This window comes from Perognathus longimembris, chromosome 24, assembly GCF_023159225.1.
Source record: "Perognathus longimembris pacificus isolate PPM17 chromosome 24, ASM2315922v1, whole genome shotgun sequence".
Lineage (NCBI taxonomy): Eukaryota > Metazoa > Chordata > Mammalia > Rodentia > Heteromyidae > Perognathus > Perognathus longimembris.
This window is the reverse complement of record NC_063184.1, coordinates 28,501,052-28,515,099: the sequence shown is the minus strand read 5'-3', so window position 1 is coordinate 28,515,099 and position 14,048 is coordinate 28,501,052. Positions and strand designations below refer to the sequence as shown.

General features: G+C 44.1%; 1 protein-coding gene across 3 annotated transcripts in view; it reads left to right on the top strand.

The window, feature by feature from the left end:
- Window positions 1-14,048, top strand: part of Arhgap10 (Rho GTPase activating protein 10) — a 172,884-nt gene that overhangs the window by 99,149 nt on the left and 59,687 nt on the right. For all 3 annotated transcript variants that reach the window (XM_048333755.1, XM_048333754.1, XM_048333756.1), the window contains exons 14-15: window positions 5,394-5,468; window positions 12,258-12,345. In XM_048333755.1, coding sequence (XP_048189712.1) covers window positions 5,394-5,468; window positions 12,258-12,345 — 163 coding nt within the window. The remainder of the gene's footprint in view (window positions 1-5,393; window positions 5,469-12,257; window positions 12,346-14,048) is intronic.

The window sequence follows — 14,048 nt, the reverse complement described above, 5'->3', positions numbered from 1 at the left end:
CAGGTCAGCTGAGAATCACCTGTCTTGATTGCTTCTTGTTCAGTCCTTTTGCAGAGAGGCTCTTCATCTTCCTTCATCATGTGCATGCCTATGTTAAAACCTCATCTTTAGTGCTGGGGTGGAGCTCAGGAGAGCTCTTGCCCAGCCTCTCCGAGGCTCAGGGTCCCATCTCCACTACCACATAGAAGAAAAGTCATCATTACTGAGGTAAACTTTGAATACTGTATAAAGAGATGGATTTCGAAACCCGTGCACTGTTGTGTGGTTACTGCTGCGAATGATACAAGACTTCCTCTTCCCAGCCCCACATTGCTCTCTCCTCCGATGGCTACTCTCTGTTCCCACCTAGGACTTTAGGTTCTCATCCACCGAGCTACTGTTTCCCCCTTGAGTTCTGCCACAAAAGAAGAAAACATTTTAAATGTTTTATAGGGTGGGATCATGTGGTTTCACAGTCTTTCAGCTCTGCCTTTAGTTAGCACAGTGCTTTTTGGAATTCCTACTACTGTCTGTATTCTTCACTTGATTTCTTTCTGTTGCTGAGTAGTATTCCATTATTCTGACATGCCACAGTTTCTTCAGGCATTCATCTCTTAGTAAATATCGGGCGTGTCTCCACTTTAAATGTAAGGCAAGCTAAATCTGTCCGCTGAACAAAAGCCTAAGGATTTTGTTTTGTACTTCTTGAGAAAAACCAGGGAATGTACTTCTGTGGCCATCCCAACAGACTGGAGAAAACAAGAATGCTGCAAGACAGGCTGTTTCTGGAGTTTTCAGTTCTTGGTTCAGAGCTCCAGGGTGATATGGTCTAGTCGGACGCTGGATTCGTGCTCTGGATTGTGGGTTGTTTTGGATGATGTGATGGAAGAGCCTAGTGTTGGGCCTGGGCCGCCCCTACCTTCTTTTCTCTAACTGGACATGTGTAACTGGGTGTGTGTAACTCTCGCACTTCAGATTATCTTAGCCCTGGAAGGGAGTGACCGGCTAGGCAAACACCAAACACTCTCTGGTGTTACTTTGGTTCATGGTTTATGTCTGCCCAATACCTAACAAAGTTACACTGCATGGCAGGTCTCATTTCTTCTGAAGTTCTAGGCCCAGTAGTTCTCTTCGATTCCTTCTACGCAGCCGTCTTAAAATTGTTCTTAAGCTCCAGACACGTGCCACGGCCAGCCTCAAACCAGAAATTGTCTGTCTCTGTCCCCTGACTAGCTGGGATTATAGATGTCTTCCGCCAAGTTTGGCTTCCCCGTGTTCTTCCAAATCCAGCCAGCAAAGGTTGGGCACCAGGGTCCTAGTAGGAATGTTGTTGCTTGTGTACTAGAGAGGTTGGACACACAGTTTTATCTTCAGCATTGATGGCGTCCTGCTATATATAACCCAAAAAGTAATGCAGCCTAAGAGAAAAGTCCTGTAGAAAATGGCGTCATGTTCTCTTCTTGCCCTGCGTAACAGATGACCTATCTGTTTTTAGTTTTCTGTTGGAAGCTGTCAGTTAAGCACTATATATTGAGCAATCACAGATTTACGTAACCTTTGTTCTGGGTCGCAGGGATATATGTTAAAGTTTGATTCAGATCATTCTTGATCTGGTAATAATAGCAAGACATAGGGGTTTGTAAGCAGTTGAATTATGCCAGGTGATAAAATAAAATCGTTACACGTTTGCACAGATTAAGAGAATCTTAGTGTGTATTGACAGATTGGAAAAGACTCATGCTCACAGAACACTGTGCTTTTAGGAATAGGCTTCCTTAGTTTGAGAGGCCAGAACATCTCGGGGGCATTGAGAGACACGTCAGCAAAGATGGCAAGACATGGTGTTGCTTTTGTTTTAAAAACATCTTTTAGTTACTATTTTTAAAATAGCCATGACATTACATTTTACATGACATGTTTTTTTTTTAATGAAGCTCTTCCATACGTGCATAATTTGAATATTGGCTTTTAACTTGTCTATAGAGTGGCATTAGGATGTTGGTTTGGGCAAGCTGTCAGTTATCAAATTCAGCAATGTAAGAAGCGGTGAATTCACGGGAGAGAAGTAGAAAGCCCCGTGGAAGATACGACAGATCTTGATTTGTCCCTGTGCACATCACGTCTCTTCCTGTGCAAAGCTGTGTGGTGGCTGTGCGCAGAACCTTCTTGGAGTGGTCTTGAGGCTGGTTCTCTTTCCCAAGACCTGCTCGTGGCTTCTCCAACCTTCTTTTTCTTTTCCTGTTATCATGGTAACATCTGCTTTAAAAAATATTTTTAATTTTTTTTTGTCACATCTATGGGTAGGACTGAAGAAGATGTATAGATCTTTGAATGGTCCTTACAGAAATGACCTCGCTTCTGGGAGTATTGGGGTCTAGAGATTGCGTGGGGTCAAGACCACAAGGGCATGTGTTCCGAACCAAAAGACTTGGTACAGCTCTCTGGCTGCGCAGCAAGCTGTCAGGCTGGCTCTAGTAGCTACAAGACGAAGACGAGGTAAAATGGAGCTTCCTCAAAGAATCCAGCATTGACTTGGTGTGCGATCCAGCAGTCTCTAAAGGAATCGGGCCTCTGCACTGCCGTGCCCATTGTAGCTCCAGCCACCATAGCCAAGAAATCAGAAACTGACAACTGGAGAAGAAAAATGTCCGTTGACAATTCTATCCCAGTATCAAAGAGAGAGAAATCCTGTGACTTGGAATCAGACAGCATTAGATTGACTGAGACAAGGCTGGTATTGGCTGGTGTATGCCTTTTCACCCTCGTTGGTATTTTTGTGTGAACTTGTACGCATTCTAGATGTAATACATGTTTTAATTCTTACTTTGTTAGTCCAGAGCTTTGAAGCACAGCATGACAAGATTTGTGAAATCCTCCATGACTTGATTATTTTACATGGTGTTCCCGACCTGCTTTTGTACAAGGTTAATTTCAGTTGCATTATAAAAGGAAGATCTGTGCATGGAGTAGCTGTAATCCCTGCTCGCACCTCTCATTATGCATTAGCAATTAACTCTACTTCTCTCAGGTTGATGAATCTGAACTTGATCAATTATCTGATGGTAATTTCCAGCACTGACTGATGATTATTATTATTGCTCAAGTAGCATTCTTATTCTGTCTCTTCTGTATTTCAAGCACTCTTGATAGAGGCACGAGGTTATTTGGCTGCACAATGTGACTTGCTCTTTTGACCTCTGCCACCGAGGTTCAACTCTTGTGGGCGCTCCTCTTGTGTATGGATGCGTGCGTGCCCATGTGTGCAAGTGCACTGATACTAGGAATTGAAGTAAGGGTCTCACACTCAGGCTTGCCTTTTTTGCTCAAGGCTGCAGCTCTGCCATTTGAGTCAGTGCTCTACTTCCAGTTTTTTTTTGTTTGTTTTTGTTTTTGCTGGTTAATTGGAGATATAAGTACCAAGGATTGGTCTCCGGGGCTGGCTTTTGAACTGTGATCCTCAGGTCTCAGCCTCCTGAGTAGTTTAGGGTTATAGGCGCAAGCCCCCAGTCCCCCAGTGGGACTGCTCTTTATAGAGTAGTACTGAGAGAAATCATGTGGACATGCCCTCTGTCTTTTAGGAGAAGGAAGGAATGAGGCTCAAGATTGTTTTGTTGCATATCAAAAATTACTGACTAGTGCTACTTAGCTACTTCCCTTTTCTTCCTCCTATTCCTTCTTCTCCCTCCCTCTTCCTTCTTTTGTACTGGAGCCGGAACTAGGCTCCCTCTTGGCTTTCTTTTTTTTTTTTTGGCCAGTCCTGGGCCTTGGACTCAGGGCCTGAGCACTGTCCCTGGCTTCTTCCCGCTCAAGGCTAGCACTCTGCCACTTGAGCCACAGCGCCGCTTCTGGCCGTTTTCTGTATATGTGGTGCTGGGGAATCGAACCTAGCGCCTCGTGTATCCGAGGCAGGCACTCTTGCCACTAGGCTATATCCCCAGCCCCCTCTTGGCTTTCTTGTTCACAATTGGCACTCTGACTTTAGTCACACCTCTGATCCTGCATTTGGCTTGTTAATTGGAGAAAGAGTTGCACAGACTCTTCTGCTCAAGCTGGCTTTAAACCATGGTCCTCTTGAGTAGCTAGGACAGAGGGCAGTTGAGAAGCTTACAAATGAGTACGAAGGAAGAGGGAAAAGGCAGAAAGAGAAAGAAACAGCGATTGTGGCCAGGAGTGGTGAGCGTTTGTGTAGGTGTGGTAAAGTAGTGAATTCACAGAACACGAGTCCGCGTCTTTTCCTTTCCCAGCACAAAGGTGCCGTCCTTGATCTCAGTCGAGGTAAATGGAGACAGAGCATGTCCCAGCTACTCTTGAGTCTGTTCTTTCCCTACCCATGCAGGGATCTGAAAAGCGTAAGCCCTGAGTTTCTGTGAGCAAATTTCATGGCCTTTTAGGTGTTGGGTTATTCTGTTCTGGAGGTCTTGGGGATTTGAGAAACCATCTCCGTGTCAGTCAGTTGTGTTCTTGTTTGCTTTCACATCTGTAGTGTGGAAAACAAACACACAGCCAGAGCTGAAGCTCTCTGGAAGCAAAGGCAGAGAGCCACCTTTGCGAGAAGTCATTTTATCATCATGAAAAAAAAAAAGTCTTGTGTAAAATTGGAGAGATCGGTACAGCGCACTTTGACATTCTAGGTTTAACTTTACCGTCTTTGTTTTGCTTTGTTTCTCGTTTTCTTAGAGAAAATCTGAGATGGGTTATTTTTTACCCCACTAGGGTATTCAACTAAAAAATAATTATACTTTCCTACTTTACCCTAATGCCATCAGTTTCCTAATTGGTTCCAAAATGACTTTGGGAATTAGTTTGTTTAGGTCAGAACTTAAATATGGACGTTTGTGTCTCATATTGTGCTTGCGTTTATCTGTGTTTCCTCTGTGGAGAGAGGGGGTACTGTTGGTATTTTGTTGCATAGCTTGTTGTGGTCCTCATTTGAACAAGACCTGTAAGCGCTCTTTGTAAGAACCCTTAAAAACAATTCTTTTCATTTACAAAGGATTTTCACAATCTTTAAGAATCATCCAAATGATTTCTCTGTTACCAGTCACTATATTTTTTTGGTAAACTTTCCCAGAAGAAGTCACTAGGAACATCTTTACAAATTGCGTCGGGGTGCAATTTAGTGTGTCTACGATACCCGACTTTTCCTTAACCTTTTTTTTAAAGACATATTATTTTGTCCACATATTGTTTTGTTTTATGAGATTATTTTCCAACCACAGCTCACAAGTACAAAGCTGGTAAAAACAAACAAGTTGGTCAACACTTAGTCCTGTTGAATGTTATTTTTGTAGTAACACGAATGCTGTTAGCCAAGATACCGAGTGTACCTGCTCGACGACACCTTTTAAAATAGGATGCCTTGTACCTTGCTAACGTTTTTTTTTTTTTTTTTTTTTTTTTGTCTCTTGCAACAGGTATAAATGACCAAGGATTGTACAGAGTTGTGGGGGTGAGCTCAAAGGTCCAGAAACTTCTGAGTATGTTGACAGGTACGCTGCTTTTCAGGTCATTTTCCCATGCACTATTGGATCCTGTTCATTGACTCCACCACTTTTTCCTAATGACATGCCTGTGTGCTTGTGAATTCGTTTTTCTTCCTGCTCCACGTCGATGAGAATTTGTTGACTCCAGTTGACTCCGACAGGACATGACTCTTGTTTTTTTTGTAGCACTTTAGGATGGCCTGTATCTCTTTAGTTATTAAGAAATGGAGGGGAGGGGCTGGGAATATGGCCTAGTGGCAAGAGCGCTTGCCTCCTACACATGAAGCTCTCCGTTCAATTCCCCAGCACCACATATATGGAAAACGGCCAGAAGGGGCGCTGTGGCTCAAGTGGCGGAGTGCTAGCCTTGAGCGGGAAGAAGCCAGGGACAGTGCTCAGGCTCTGAGTTCAAGGCCCACGACTGGCCAAAAAAAAAGAAATGAAGGGGAAATAAACAATGCACGGCACGGGCAAATGTTTGTTGATTGCAGTCGGGGGTCTGTACAACTTCCACACTGCCTCTCCAGGGTCTTGACGGTGCGTTTGCGCGGACGCAACTGCTGAGACTCTGCTCACTTGTACGGCGCTTCCAAAGCTGTCCTTTGACAGCAAGGGGTTGAGTCCCAGGCATTCATTGGTATTCACAGAGGCCTGTTGGTAGTTCGCACCAAGCTCCTCTCCAGATCCACGCACGCTCCATCTGTGCTGATAACGCAGTGTTCTTTGGCATCGCAGAGTGGAGGAAGCCAGAAAGTGAGTTCATTTCATTACCCCAGACATTATGTGAATGACAAAGCGCTTCTGCATTGCACGCCGCTGTCACCTCAGTACCACCTGTAAGACGAGATCGCTCCTTCTCGCCCGCCCGGCCCCAAATAGAATGCCTCTTGGGGAGGGTGATAATTCATTAGCCCCGTGGGCCTGGAAACCAAACCTATCTGTCATTGTGACCTTGCTACATATTAATTGGTCTGATATTTTACTGTAATTAATCAACATTAACAATGCCCTCAGGTATGCTGGGAAGGCGTTTAAACCTGTCTACCTCATAAAACATTATAGCCGTGCTTCTTAATCTCAGAGACTACAGAGGAATAAAATAGACTGGCATGGATGGGTTGCATTCCTTGTTTGGCTGTATTTGAATTAAGGATTTCATAATCGACTTTTTTTTTTTTAAAGCTGTTAACCACAGGAAAATTGGCCATCACCAGTTGGAGAGGCTCGTTAGAATACGTTCTGAGCTGTTTTCATTTTCTGCGTCTCTGGTTTAACTTGGGTGCGCAGATCTGGCAGGCAGAGTTTCCTTTGCATCCTGAGTGGCTTCCAAGTGAAACACGCTCAGATTGCCAGGGTTCAGTAGCAGCTGGAGGAGTTTAATGGGACGACAACATCTGCTTTTACTTAATTTTAAAATTAGAAACACTTCTCGCATTTCCAACACGGTGTTATGATGATTAGAAGTGGAAGGCCGTTGGTATTGGAACATATAAAGGCACATTTTGGTGGTAAATTGACTGAGGGGAAAAAAGAAAATCCTGGCATTAGATCGATCGCCTTCTTATTCGTGTCCAAGAAGTCTCAACAAAGGTGTTCCTGTGGTCAGCCTGAAGTGCTAAGCTGTCTCAAAGTTTGTTCTTCATCCATGAAACTCTACCTTCACGACATTGCTGAAGTTAGCTGGGGAAACCCTTTGCTCATGGATAATGTCCCAAGACGATCCTTAATTTATGTTTCTTTTAAAACAACCTAAACTCTCACAAATTCATGACCTGGAAAATGGTCTTTAATGTTCACAAGTGGCAGAATGGAGAAGCCCAGCTGTTAAGTGTTCGATTATCCCCCCCTGCCCCCCAAGTTGCCGGCCTTAGTGTGTTTTCAGCAATCACCTTGCAAACAGGAAGTTGGAGGACTGTCAGGAGAGAAAGGCCCTGAGCTGTTACTTCCTCATTTGTTCATTCAAGAGGCTGCCCAGAAGAAATTGGTTCTTATCAATGAATATGAGTGAATGTAAGACTGTCCATCAAAAAGCATTAATAGTATTTTCTTGTTACTTCGTTGTCAAAACAGATTTTTTTACACTATTTCTTTTAAGATTTCCTTAAGATATGTTATTCCTATTCATCCTGATTAAGTCCACAAATTGAAATAATTTCAAACCATTTCCTCCCCCAAAACAGTTTTAGTCTTGAATAGTTAAATATTCCATATACACAGTCCCACAGGTATTCTTTCTCTAGCTGTTTCCACCTCTGTTGTTTTAAGGTTTTATATTCTAAAGAGGAAAAAAAAAAGTGAGATGAGGATACCGAGTTTTTAGCGTTTTTTTTTTTTCTTCAAACCAATCAGTATCTTCTGTTATTATCCCTGGAAGTAATATGTTTAGTGTTGGTAATGGAATTTTCTTCATGGAAATGAAAAGTAAGTTGAGAGTCGGCCCTACTACTATAGCCCTAGCTAATCAAGAGGCTGGAGACCTGAGGATCACAGTTCAAAGCCAACACAGGCAGAAAAGTCTGTGAGATTCTTATATCCAATTAGCTGGTGAAAAGCTAGATATGGAACTGTGGCTCCATGAGTCAAAATAGTCACACAAGAGTGAGGCCCTGAGTTCAGGTCCCAATGCCAGTACCTCTCCCCCCATTATTTATTTATTTATTTGCGTCTGAGAAATACCAGTACTTTCTCCCATCCCCACATTTCTTTTTTTTTTTTTTAACATCTGAGAAAGGGTTACAAGCCATTTTATGTTTCCTAGGGAAGCTACCTTTACTTGGTTCCCCTTAGCTATTTACTAATTATTTCCATTTTTACATAATGTTTTTGCATTTTCTGTTTTAAAGATTCTGTCAATGCGTGCAACTTTGTGGCAATTTCTAAAGAAGGAATAAATCATTCTTGTATGTTCTCCACATTCATCTCCCTTTTGTGGTCTACTTTTCTTCTACACACGTAAGGTTAAAATAGACAAAAACACGTTTCTCCTTTCTCTTCCCTTACCCATTTTCTAGCTCTCTCTTCTCCCCTCTAACTGGTCTCTTCACCTATCTCTTTCTCTTCTTTCCAGCCTTCTTTCTTACCCCCCTCCTCTTACTTATCCTTCTATCTTCTCTCTCTTCCCTTCCCCTTCCTCTTTCTCATACCTCTCTTGGCCAGCCTGAAATAGGAAACCATAGAAAGTGCTCTGAATAGAGAAGTTGTTTCTTCTTCTCTAGACCAGGTAAAGCGGAGGCTAGCTACCTTCCTCCTCTGGGGTGTGTTTGCTATGATGCAGGCAGCAAAAGGCAACTTTCTCCTGAATTCCAAAAGAAAAGGGGCCCAGCTGTACAATTGCCATCTTTTCAGTAGAAGCCATTTTCTCTCCCTTCCCCTTTGCTCTCTGTGAGTCCTGGGCACGCACCCTCTGGGGAAGATACTTTTAAAAACGAATAGATACATGGAGTAACTGATGTTGGTAGGGAGGGTGGTGAGTTTTAGTAAGGGAAATGAGAATGTAAAGGAGAATTACAACCTGGTAGTACTAGTGGTTGGAATTATCTTTTGTTCTTCCTTATTCCCCTCTACCACCTCTGCTCCACGCTTTAGAAACCAGAGCAGAGCAAGGGACTTTGGGGAGAAACTGGGATACGAATCCATGTGGTCTGGTGAATTTGGTTGTCCTTACTAAATCTTATTTTCAAAAAAAAAAAAAGGCTAGATGATTTTATTTGAGACATAGGAAACAACTAATAATTTAGAAGAGTTTTGCTTCAAAAACACTCATTTCTACTTTTTTTTTTTTTTGGCCAGTCCTGGGCCTTGGACTCAGGGCCCGAGCACCGTCCCTGGCTTCTTACCGCTCAAGGCTAGCACTCTGCCACTTGAGCCACAGCGCCGCTTCTGGCCGCTTTCTGTATATGTGGTGCTGGGGAATCGAACCTAGGGCCTCGTTTATCCGAGGCAGGCACTCTTGCCACTAGGCTATATCCCCAGCCCTCATTTCTACTTTTGAAGAACAATGTAGGTTGGATGGAAAGTGGACGAGTGTAGCTGAAAAGTTCTGGTATTCGACTATAATGTATATTTGCAAGATTCGACTTCTTAAAGGATGTAAGTGGAACCCTCGTGCCCGTTGCGTAGACTAGCACCTGCACAAGATGACCCCTGGGCATTGAGGTTGAGATGAACCTTTCCAGGTTCAAAGATGTAACCAGAGTTTATACAAGTTGCCCAAACAAAGAGTTGCTTCTTTGTAGCTTGGCTTGCTCCTTTACTTTTTCACCCCATCGTGAGATACATTGTTCTTTGGTCAGGAAGGAAGCAAAAGAGTTTTCCTGGCATGTATGGTAGAAGATACATGCTGGATGAATGCTCCAAATGCATTGTATCCAAATACATCTTAACTAATTAGGTACCAGTGCTGGTACATCTACTAATCTCATCGGCCTGCTAGGGATGATTGAGTTATTTGAAAACAGTGAAAATTTAATAGAGGCTGAACAGCAGAGACATCGTGTAGTCATTAGCTTCTGATGTGACAGCTGCTTTTTAATCCCATGAATTTAAAAGGGTGGCTTATTTTTTCCATGGGAAGAATCTGATTCTCAAAATATAGGATGATAATTTGGTGGGATGTTGGAAATAAAAGATTTCCTCTTAGAAGCCTCTTGGATTTTAAAACGGTGATTTGCGAGTAGCAGGTTGATTGAAGATGTTACTGACTTGTATGCTAAGATGAGATTTAAATAATTGATTGGATGAGAGACAGAATATTCAGTTATAGAAGTAATTGTTGGCAAAACCATTAGGACAGAATTATTTAGTCTTAGTTATAAAGGATTGCATCTTTAATCAGGGTGCTTAATTTGATTTCTCCAATGTGTCTGTGGCCTGTCTGACAGGCTCGGTAACGAATGAGTTCTGAATCTTAGGAACTGATCCGAATGTAATCTGTGTCACTTGCCATTGTTGAAGTTTATTGCATATTGCTGTCACTTGCTGTGATCAAGAAATGTGGAAGGACTTAACAGTCTCTCCGGACCTTTGAGTAATCGCAGGACGCGATGGTGGGAACGCATTCGTCACTCCCTGTTTTATTTTCACCCAGTTTTGAGTCCGGCATCAGGTTGTCATCCGCTCTTCGTCACGGGTCAAGCCTAAAGTTTTTCAGGCCTGGTGCGACTTGGATGTGGCGGTCCTATGTTGACAGCTCCTTTCATTTTTATGTTTAGTGCATGTAAAAAGGAAACCCTAGCAAGATGTTGTCTTCCCAGTGGAGACAAATACAGTGTAAGGGAGAGGTGCAAGAACCCCTCAGAAACAGCTAGATTTTGGGGGGGTCTCGGTTGAACCATCCCTCTAGAGCGAGAGTCTCCTCCATGAAGCCCTTGGGGTGTCCTCCTCAGGACAGACGTCTAGAAAGCCAGGCATGCGCACAGTGACCACTGCACGCCATTCCTGTAACCGCCTCCCGGCCCTTCCTTTGGAGCGCGCCTGCTTTTGGGTCGCGGGCTACGTTTAATAATGGACGAAGGTCTGCCCGTTCTTGAGTCACTTTGCTCGCCCTCGCATGGGGAGCCCTGGTGCAGAAGATGACCCGACGTTCCCCCCTGCCCGGGGATGGCTTTCTGGACTAAATGTCTTCAGAGCTTCGAGACACGGTGGTGTGTGCCCCTTCCCGCTGCCAACCATCCCGTGTGTCGCGACCCCCAGAGACCAGGATGGAGGACCCCAGTGCGTGCAGCGGGATCTGCCTTTCCTACCATGCTGTCGTTGATTTCTTCAGCCAGGATCGACACCCCAACTCTTACTCTTCTTTGGGACCACACACCTTTTCTTTAGAATGTAATAGTTACTCGAGTTGCCTTTGAAAATTGCAGCAGCAGCACACTTTTAGCACGAAAGAAAGCTTGTTTAGGAGTGTCAGAGGCGTAGCATAGAGGCCCCCCATTATTTCCAGGGATAAGTGTGTACCTTATCAGGTCTTTTGTGAAGGACTGCGCAGAAAGGATCCTCCTTCTTAACTACTTTTGTTTCATTTTATTTGGGTTTTATTTCTTTTAAAAATTTATTTCTTATTATCTTACATTAGTTACACAAGTTCGGGGGGGGTATTTTTACTTTTCCGCATGTTTATAATATATTTCGATCAATCTCATCCCCTCCTTCGCTATCTGGTTTTATCTCGTATTTTTTTTTAAGCGGATACGTAGACATCAAGATTGCAGCTGTTAATGGAGCAATAGGATGCGTTGATTCGTGTATACATTGTGTAATGTGTAAGTCAGGTTAAACCACAGAGAACCTTCCCAGGACCACGTGTGGTCGGTCCCTTGTCTGCTTGGCTTGATCATGGATTCCTTGTTAGGCAGTTGGGTGTGGACTATGAATCTTGGAATGTGGAACCAGACTTCACAACGCTGACTTGTTGCTATTCTGATGGTCACTTGACCAGCGCCCCTGGTTCTTGGTCCTTGTCACACACTGGGGTCGAGGCACATTGTTCCTCCACCTGGAAATGCCACGCGCTGAGGAGTACTCGTAGCAGCGGTGGGGGTAGTACTGGCTCCGCTGGAACAGCCGTTGAGAATGTGCTCCTAGCCTGGAGCTTGGATGCTTCTCCATTCATTTCTACCACCGACTTCCTGAAGTGTAGAACATGGCGTAGGTAATTGTGAAGAAAGTGCATATCATGTTGTTGTTTTCCCCCCCCCTAGGAAATTCCAGAATTCTTTGTTGGTTGATTATGTTTGCAGATGAGGAAGACCTTGGACATGCCAGGTTGTAATTCATTTTCCTTCTGTGCTTGCTCACTAGATGTCAAAACATGCAATGAGCTGGACCTGGAGAATTCCATAGATTGGGAAGTGAAGACCATCACAAGTGCCCTGAAGCAGTATTTGAGGTAAGCGCCTCTCCTTCCCCAGGAGGGGAGAGTCCTGCTTGTATCTCTGACACAGAGCAGATGTTCACTCTGTACAAAAATCCCAATAAGTTAAGGTAAAGCTCTTGGAAAGGAGAAAATAGTCTGTGAAGAGTAGTGCAAACCTGTAATCCTGACTACTTGGGAGACAGACATCAGAGAGCCGCATTTTCACGTCAGCCTGGCCAGGAAAGTTCATGAGATCCCATCTCAACCAATGACTGGGTGAACCTGTTATCTCAGCTATACGGAGTCATAATGGCAGGTACCTGCCATTTCTAGTGACACGCGGAAGCACAAGTAGGAGGCTCAGTCAGCCCAGGGATAGTATAAGATCCCACCCTGAAGAGAATCAGGAAAGAGGCACAACTCAGACACGATAGAGCACTCACTAGAAAGCGTGAGGCCCTACGTTCAATTATTGGGAGGGAGTGAGGGAAGGGAAGGGGAGAGGGAGGGCTGAAGGAAGGGAAAGGAAAGGAAGGGAGGGAGTTGACAAACTGGGGTGGGGGAGGATGGGGGGAGGGGGGATGGAGGGAGTGGAAACTTACTGAGGTATTTATGTTCCGGAAAGTGAGGTAAACAATAGACAAAATGTAAGTTTTTAAGTAAACAGGAACAGAACGGAATTGGAGTAGATGTCATTTCTAGGGATTTGCTATTACAACAATAACGGTAAAGACTATGGAATTTATTGAATCCTTTTTGTTTTACAGTGATGTGAAGTTGTTTTTTTTTTTTTTTAGTTTACATGAGTTGAACATGAAGCCCTATAAAACATAAACATAAATCTATTCGAAAAGTTTGCCCGATGAGTTAAGATAAATAAAACACTTCACGTTTCTAATGGAAAATACGCAGGACTGGGGTTTAGTGCAAGGCTCACCATTTTAAGGAGTTATTGTCCCTTTTCCAGTAAAGAAAGGAGTTCCGTGATAAAAAGTTGGAAGGGCAATTATAAACAAAAAAAAAAGAGAGAGAGAGAGAGAGAAAAGGACAATTAAAAGATATAGAAAAGTAATCCCTGGGTGTGATGTCACCCGCCCGAGGGAGGCTCGTGGGCGTGGAAGCCCTGTCCACAGTTCCGGCATGATAGTTTCTCATGGTAAAATGACTTGGGTTCCGGCAAACACGCTACGGTCGACTTAGGTTCCGAGAAATTGCCATTGGGAGGAGCAGAGAGAGGAGGGTAAGGAGGACTTGTTGGCCTTCATCCCGGAGCCTCAGGGGTCGGCGTCCTCGTCTCTGGGGATTCCTCGCTCAGTCTATCCGCTGCGGGCTTTTTATGCCTAAAAGATGCTCCCGGATGGCGTCATCCCGCCTTGGCAGACGCCTGATCGATCGATCGTACGAAGGACGGGACAGCCGGACTGTGATTGCTAGGCCCGGCAAACCGCGTGTCAGCCGGTACTCGGCGCACGTTCATTTCCTTTCTCGCAAGTCTTTCTGTGGGCATCTCATGCGGCTCATAGCTTTTATAGGTCTCTCTTAACCGGTGCAGCCTTCCCCCTCCCACCGCTCGCTTTTAGGAACCTGGATTCCTTTTTTCAATTTTTTTTTTGCCATTCCTGGGGCTTGAACTCAGGGTTTGAGCACTGTCCCTGGCTTCTTTTTTGCTCAAGGCTAGCACTCTGCCACTTGAGCCACAGCGCCACTTCTGGCTTTTTTCTATATCTGTGGTGCTG